We start from the raw sequence: 8,681 nt of genomic DNA on the forward strand, positions 1-8,681 counted from the left end.
GGATGATGGATGCCTCGGAGACTACTTTACATATCAATCTACTGAAACTCAGAGCCCTTTCCAATGCATGCATGCATTTTGTCACATGTATCCAGGATACCACTATCAGAATATTTACTGACAATATAACAACAATGTATTATATAAATTGCCAAGGGGGTGCCCGATCCTGTTCTCTATGCGCTGTAGCAGTCTGGTTATGGAACTGGTGCATCCGCAACAGAATCACTCTGAGAGCTTCATACTCATTAAGCATCAACAACATGACTGCAGACGCTCTCAGCAGGCACTTTGCTCCAGACCATGAGTGGAAGCTCTATCACGAGTTCTTTAGCCCATCTTCCATCAATAGGGTTGCCTGAAAATAAACCTTTTCAGCTCCTACAAGAATGCGAAATGCCAATATTGTTCCAGAGCTGGTGTCAGACCAACATCTCTAGGGGATGCTTTTCTTCTCAACTGGAAAGGACCCCTCATACGCATTCCCTCCCACTCCTCATTCCCAGAGTCCTCGAAAAGATCAACAGGGATGGGGCAACAATCATTCTCATAGCCCCCTTTTGGGCATGACAGACGTGGTTCCCTTATCTGTATTGGATGTCTCCTCAACCACCCTATCACCTTACCAAGTATCATGACCTCTTAACCCAGAACAACAGAATCCTACTCTACCCACAGCCCCATGATCTACAACTGACAGCATGGCTCATTGTTGGTTCCACAGAGGGGAACTCCAGTGTTCAGACCAAGTAAAATATGTCCTCTTGCACAGCAGGAAACAATCTACTCATTCCACTTAGCTTCAAAATTGGTATAGATTCCTTTCATGGTGCTCTGATAAAGCATTGGACTCATGCACAACATCTCTACACAACATTTTAGACTATATCTTGTTTCTGAAGGATGCGGGGTTGGCCCTTACTTCCCTAAAAGTACATTTGGCAGTGATCGCCGCTTTCCATCACTCAATAGATGGTTGTTCAGTGTTTGTAAATCCTTTTACCAAAAGATGTATCAAAGGTCTTTGCAACCTGTACTCGCCACGTTGATTACTACCTTCGGTGTGGAACCTGGAGACGGTGTTGGACACTTTTACCCATGCTCCCTTTGAACCACTAGCTACTTCTCCACTATCAACAATGACGATCAAGGTAGTTTTTCTACTAGCCATTACTTCCACCCGCAGAGTTGGAGAATTGAGGGTCTTAATAGCAGTACCACCATATACCACATTTAATAGACACAACGTCATATTGCAGCCACATCCCTCCTTCATCCCTAAAGTTTGCTCGGATGTCCACATATATGAACCAATCATCCTTCCTTCCTTTTACCCTAAGCCAGATTTAAATTGTTGTGAGGCTGTGCTTCACTCTCTTGACGTGTGCAGAGCACTGGCTTTCTATACAGACAGAACTCAAACTTTTTGCAAATTGAAGCAACTGCTAATCTCGGTGGCGGAATGCTCTAAAGGTGAACCTCTCTCATCGCAATGCACTTACAGACTTATAGTTTCCTGCATAATAAAGTGCTATGCCTTATGGAACAAACCACTTCTAGAAGCACCTAGTGCACACTTTACAAGATCTGTAGCAACCTCCATGGCTTTCCTTTGGAGGAGCCCCCCTCAGAGACACATGCCGAGTGGTCCACCAACAATACCTTTATGAAGTATTATACTATCCCTCAAAGTGGAGCTAAGGTCAGTAAATGGCCTCTGCAGTACTATCAATGGTGATTAAATCATGACTCCAAGACCCGCCTTCCATGTGTTCTCAGGTACTGCTACACAGTCACCAACAGAGGAACACCCACAGTAACATCACTTGAAGAAGAAGAGGGAGTTACTCACCTGTGCAGTAGTGATTGTTCTTTGAGATGTGTGTCCCCATGGGAGCTCCACTACCCTTCCTCCTCACTGCTTCGGAATCTCCTATTATATCTTCAAGCTATCCGGGTGGACTCGAGGAACTGGCGGGAGCAGGACCACACGCATGATCAAAAGGGCACGAACGGAACAAAGTGTGATCTGCATATTGGCGGTCCGGCTGACTACTGCTAATGAAAACTCCAATCTGCGGTGCTGGGACGACCTGACACCAATAATGGAGCACCCATAGGGACACACATCTCGAAGAACAGTCGTTCCTGCACAGGTGAGTGACTCCCTCTTATTTCGAAATAACGCTGTAATATAGACATGCCCTAACAGTGGGATTAGAGAAGTGGTTCTGAACTTAATTACCATTGTGAACCACATATGCAGCTCCATGTGTTATGTTGGCCAAAACAATATATATATAGGTACTACCTGTATGGCCTGGAGATGTAACACGAACCACAGTTGTGTGCTGATTGGGCTGAAAGCATACTGCAGGTTGAGAACCACTAGACTTAAGAGTTTACTCCTGTTAGGCTGATTTTTATCATTCTTTTTAATAATTGACTCTGTATATATATATTTTTAGAAACTTTGATCTAGTAACCCGCAAAACATATTCTTCCAGAAGGGCTGTTGAATGAAGGCAAAATAGATTATAAATAATTTTGGGGATAAAAATAGGTTATATCAGAATGCCATACTTTTATTTAAAAACATACAAACTAGTCTGTTTTTAAACCTGCTTTTATTTTTCTTTAAATATAAATAATGTTAAATACTCTTTCACACATTTTCAGAGCATAAATTAGCCATTTTTTTCATAGTACATACAGCCCTCTCGAGTGAATTTTTTTATATATTAAGAGAAACCATCTTGTCTTGTAACTAGAGGTAATAAATACAGGTAGTGGTAGTAAATATTGAAATAAAATAGTCTCTGTTTAAATTAGCTCTAAATCTTATAAAAATAAATAGACAATATTTAAAAAAATAAATATTTAAAAACAATAAATACGTTTGTAAAAGGAAATCTTAATAAAATATAAATACTTTATGCAGTTACTTGTAGTTCTTAAAATAGAACTACACTGTCATCTGCCACATGACAGATTTTGTGACGAAGGAATGTGCCTGAATTAAAACATTCAAACACTGAGACTCCTGGTGTTTTTCAAATATCGAACAGCCCTCACGGTTTTCTCCATGAATGAAGTAAAGTCCCGGAGGATGAGATGAGTGGTGATTTTTTCTATCCATTTTTTATTTGACTTCAGTTTTGCAAAAAGTGTGTTCTGAGTGGCTGGGTCTGGCATGATCACTGCACCAGGATTTTTCACCTATGAAAAGAAAATTAAAATATATTGGTTACAATACCATAAAATGCTCTCAATGGAAAGGATCTGCCTACACATGTGAAAAATGTAAAATATGCTTATAAGGAAGGAAGTACATGCTTTTCTTTGCTGTACTATTGAGGCAGCAGATAGTCTGACAGGGCTATATAGCCTACAACTTATTTATCCCCACTGTATCCATGTTGCTTGAAGGCATATGCTTTCAGATGAATTGGAGTGGAAGTTACAGAGACAGGGGTATATATATATTGTGTTAATGAGGCTAATCAAGTCCACCCCGGCCCTTATGTGGGTATAGCTTATGCTACACAGGGAGGTGGTTTAATCTCACCCTTAAGAGACCTAATTCATGCTGACTTAAGCTATAGCATAGTCATAGCTTGAGTCCTGTTTTCAATAGTACTTAGACACTTAACCTAAGTCCTATTGATTGTCGATGCTATTGAGGCTCTTAAGTGACTATGACACATCTGAAAATGGAACTCAGGTGCTTTTGAAAGTTTAATCTGAATTCTGGGAGATTAATAAAGTACAAAGCCCTGTAACAAGCAGTGTTTGCTTCATCCTGTCAGGATCCAAGCTGCTAACCAAGAAATGCTGGAAACAGTATACTATAAGCTGGAACTTCTATTTTTTTTAATGTTACTTGAATTGTATAAGAAAGGCATGTCCTCTTCATTAAAATAACATAAAGGGATGGAATCTGAGCACACCTCTCCATGGTTACATCTCTGATTCCTTGCCACATGCTGCAGAGTTCTGTGTGGAGGCTTTCTACAGAACCATAGGGGATATGGGAGTGCCGACCTAGCAATGGTTCTATGGATCTACTCATCACAAACTAACAACAGGTGAGCAACAGACTACAATCTCAAGTCCTCCCCCTAGTCAATAGCAGGAATGCCAGGTTAGCTGAATGAGTAGCATAGGCCCCACTTCCTAATTAGGGAGGAAGACTCTGTTTCTACTCCCCAGGATCTCTCCTAGTTCCCACAGGCAAACATTTTACTTGTGAGCTTTTTATTTGGCATATTTAGTTTCAGCCAGGTCAATCAGTTTCTCACTTTCATGAGGGCTAAAATCTCACTGAGTTCACCCAGTCAGAGAACAACACAGAAAATGGCCACAAATCAATGTTTGCAATATATACAGGTGAAATCAATGGTCCATGTAACAGGACTATTATTCTATCACTGTATGGAAAAAGTAGTTCAGATCCCTTTAGTCTAAAAATGATGAACATAAATATGTTACAAAATGAATATTACATATACAATGGGCTTATCAAGGCATTGAAAAACACCTTGTAGGAAACAATGGCATATAATTTTTATAATTCTTGATCCTTCAACCCTCGCTTATCTGAGTGGTTCTTATTCACACAGTAGTTCCATAGACTATAAAGAATATATTCACATGAAGAGCTATTTATTAGTGGGAGTAAAAACTGCAGGAATGGAGTGAATTTTAAAGAGTTCCATTTTAAAGTCTTGCAAAACATACAGCACAGCTAGTGTGTCCTTTCAAGGTACAGTATTGCAAAATATCCAGAACAGCTATTAGAACTGAATAGCAGTTAATTTTCTGAGTCCAGAAATATTCAGGGTTTTGTAAAATGTTACAATGTTATCAATTGTGATGCAAAAAAGCAAGTGTTTCTCTGTAGGTGGCACTTTTTATTCTTCCAACTCTTTAACCTATAGGTTGTGTTTATCAGAAATTCTATAACCTGTACATTTGATTTTAAATAGAAGATTTTTAATCATGCCATACAATCTTGCTTGAAAGCTTGCTTTTATGATTTTAAGTATTTATGACGTTTGTTAAAAGTATTCTCTAGTCTTTCTCTGGGTCACTGTAAGTGTATTTGTTTTTTACTTCCCTGGAGCTTTGGGTGTGAAAAGACTGCAGGCTTGAGTCCTAATTCTAACAGCTACTGGGAAAAAATAGCAGAAATCAGATTTCTCTTTGTCATCAATCCAGTCATTTGCAAAATATAATACATTTACTTGCTAGAGCTGGTATGCAAATTAGGGATAACAACAAGAAAAGAGAGAAAAAATCTAATTGTCAGAATATATTGGTAAAATCTGTAACATATCATTGATATTCTTTCTAATAAATATTGAGAGCAAGGGGTTGAAGAGTCAGCTTGGGTCTATTGTAACCAATGGGTTCATTATGTCTCCTGTTATTTTTCAGAGCATTATGTTTCTGGATCCTTTACAAATCAAAGTCAAAATAATTATGTATGCACAAACAAAAAAATAACTCACCATCTGCCTCACAGTATTTGCCAGATGTTTTGTGCCATAACATATGGATTCCACTTTTTGCTTTTCAGTAATCAATGTTTCTTGTACATATTCCAGGTATGTCTGAAATGTAAAAAGTCCACTGGAGATTCCACTCAAGCATTTCTCCTACAATGAGAGAAGGGTAAGGAAATTACTTATTGCTGAAAAATTATTTGATGGCAATATTGTTTCTATGTATCAGTTAACTAACCAATATTTATACAATGCTCCTGGGAGCCTCAGATATGACCCTGTGTAGGGGGTTATGAATGTATTATAAATGTTATAGATTCCTTGCCTCATTGAATCCAGACAGTAGACATCCATCTTCCTCTGTGATCTTGGGGAGGTTCAGATCATTTTGGGCAAGCATCTCCATACTGTTGTCACACACAGTAAATTTCTCACACATCTGGGAAGAAACACAAAGAGGTTTTATTACACCTTTAATCACATGCGCATTTTTCAAGCAAAAGGCACTATACAACCGCTGAACTATGTCAGTAGAAAGACCTAATGCATTTCTGAAGTATCCACAAAACATTTTTTTTAAAACCAGCTTTTAAAACTATTTGGCAGAATAGTCAAATATGTGGTTCTAATTAGAAATCACTTTATATTAATTATGATTTTCATATTCTCCCATCAGAAACAATTTGCTCTAGTCTGTCTGATACACAGCATGGACACACTAATGCAGGCTGGTATGCTTTCTAAGGAGCATGTCTCAAATATTTGCTCTTACAGAAGGTCAGGAGGCTGCATGTTGTGCAAACCCACTCTCACTTCACTTTTAACAAAGATATTCATGCCTTCTTCTCTGCCTGCTTTTCAGGGCTAAAAGGAATTCTCTTCCCTCTCATCTTAGGCCTTGTCCATCAGAAAGGTGCATAAATCACCCTGCAGCCTAGACAGAGAAGTGGCTTCAAGCAAAATGCTGATTCCACAGCCAAGCTCAAGACAAATGACAACATGAACCCAAATAAAACAGCTGGTGGGGGCACCATGAAACACCAGATAGTCCTGTTTGCTGTTAAAACCTCTGTGTTGCCAAGTGTAGCAAAGATCCGATCAACTCAGGACTCGGACTGCGATTCCAGTCCCAGAGGCCTCCATGTATTACCCACCTCGTCCTTCAGTTTAGCAGCTTTGCTGTGCAGTAGCCATGCCAAGGACTCGCAATCTGGCAGCAGGGGGCTTCTTGCAAGCGAATTCCTCAAAGGATCATTAACAAGTTCCTCTTCCCCAGAGGAATCCAGGATGGGAACAGCTCTGGCTCCCAGGAGCATTGTGAGGGCTGTTGCTACCCAAAGAGAGCCTGAGAGGAGGAAATAGACAAGGAAGGAGTGGAATGAAATCCTGCCAGCTAAGTCACAGACACACTCCCTCAAAAGGACAGTGGGAGAGACTAGCTCATTCTGCAGATGAGAGGCTGTTACTTACATCCCCGAAGATAATTCATTTCTTTCTCCTGAATTCCCCTTTGCTCTCTCTAAAGAGTTGCTGGCCAGAGGTCTGGAGAGCAGACTGAGCTGAAGGAATCCCTGATCTTGTGTATATTTATATTCATTGGCCACTGGGAAAATCCAGTATTAGAAAGAAAAAAAAATTCTTTTGCTGTAATGAAAAGTAACTATTTCTAATGAGAGAGGTACACGATGCTATTGTGAAATACTTCAGGAAACTGAGCTCACTATAAAAGCCTGAATTAAGAAAAGTATTAATAGGTCAGAAAACCCCCTACAGTGTGTTCTGGCCTACAGTAAATGACTCAGATCAGAAGGCTTCCTCCACTGGCCCTGGATAATCATTTCACACTTGGCATTTAAGGGAAAAGATGTTCCAAGATACAAATGCATTCTTGCGAGAAAACAAATATTTAGTAATTGCTCTTCTGTACATGATGATATAATAATCACTACAGGATACCTTTTAAGGGAAAGGAAACAATTTAATTCTTTAACTAATTGATTGGTAGACTATTCAGATAAATTGACAACTAACAAAATATACAAATAAAAAAAAGACTCTAATTCTCAAAAGGATAAATTGGACAGTAAATGGCAGAAAGCAGTGAATGTCAATTACTGTTGCTATTAATTATGTTCATAGATTCCAGCTGTGGTTGGCATTTTAAAGTACATTTAGGCCTGATATAAAAAATAAAAGTGTGACAGTTTAACTAAATGGCTTGAAAAGTTTATGTAAGTTGATTCTGCCTACTATGTAGGCAATCTCAGTTGGTTTTAAGAGTGTCTTATAATAAACTGATTTTTGCTAAATGAGTTTCTAAACTGATTTGTTGAAATTGATCCAGTTTTCTCATATGGACACAATCATAGAAACATGTTTCCTGCACTAAAGACACATTCTAATTTTATGTAACGGGGGGAGGCATAGCTCAAGTGGCTTGAGCATTGGCCTGCTAAACCCAGGGTTGAGAGTTCAATCTTTGAGGGGGCCATTTAGGGATCAGGGACAAAATCTGTTAGGGATGGTACTTGCTCCTGTTGTGAAGGCAAGGGACTGGACTCAATGACCTTGTAAGGTCCCTTCTAGTTTTAGGAGATAGGCATCTCTATTCATTTCATACATGAAGGAGAACAGGGAGAGAGGAGTATGTGATAAAGAAAAAGCAAGGTGACTGCAATAAGATTTCATGGTTAATGAGTTTGGACATCTGCACAATTTATATAGATTATCAATTTATAATTAATAAAATATTAATTTGCTTTCTATGGGTATCATTGGAGAAGTAAGTGTTAAGGGCGGACAATGCTTTCATTCTCTTCCAAACACATTCCACTGTTCTAACAAAAAGTGCTACAGTGTTTAATGTGTCATTCTGGCAATTTATTGGAAAGTGCAGGGCTGGTGACAGACTTCACTGGGCCTTAGGGAATGGGAGAGAGGAGCTTGGCTCTGGGCTCCTACAAGGGGCAGGCCCTTGGGCAGAAAGGGCAGGTCTAGGGTCTAGCCTCCCCCAGCCAGCCCTCACCACTGCCTTGCCCATGCTGTGCAGGGCTCTGGTGGCAATTTAAAGGGCTCAGCCTCCATCCGCCCCCACCGCTGCTGTAGCAGCCTGGAGCCCCAGGCCTTTTTAAATCTCTGGGCCTTTTAAATCAACTGCCCTCTTTGTTCCCACCC

General features: G+C 39.7%; 1 protein-coding gene and 1 long non-coding RNA gene across 2 annotated transcripts; one reads left to right on the top strand and one right to left on the bottom strand.

Annotated features, from left to right (window-relative positions):
• Positions 1-2,621: 2,621 nt before the first annotated feature.
• On the bottom strand, positions 2,622-7,960 carry IL6 (interleukin 6). The gene is made up of 5 exons (XM_075922218.1): positions 6,978-7,960; positions 6,662-6,852; positions 5,833-5,946; positions 5,514-5,660; positions 2,622-3,219 (listed from the first exon to the last, which is right to left on the bottom strand). Exons 1-5 carry the CDS (start codon positions 6,994-6,996, stop codon positions 3,028-3,030), a joined length of 663 nt encoding a protein of 220 aa, XP_075778333.1. The 5' UTR covers positions 6,997-7,960; the 3' UTR covers positions 2,622-3,027.
• LOC112543910 (uncharacterized) lies at positions 3,172-6,668 on the top strand. Its single transcript, XR_012901999.1, has 3 exons — positions 3,172-4,088; positions 5,610-5,676; positions 6,403-6,668. It is a non-coding gene; the product is annotated as an uncharacterized LOC112543910 (long non-coding RNA).
• Positions 7,961-8,681: the final 721 nt, after the last annotated feature.

The sequence above is a fragment of the Pelodiscus sinensis genome, chromosome 2 (assembly GCF_049634645.1).
Source record: "Pelodiscus sinensis isolate JC-2024 chromosome 2, ASM4963464v1, whole genome shotgun sequence".
NCBI lineage: Eukaryota > Metazoa > Chordata > Testudines > Trionychidae > Pelodiscus > Pelodiscus sinensis.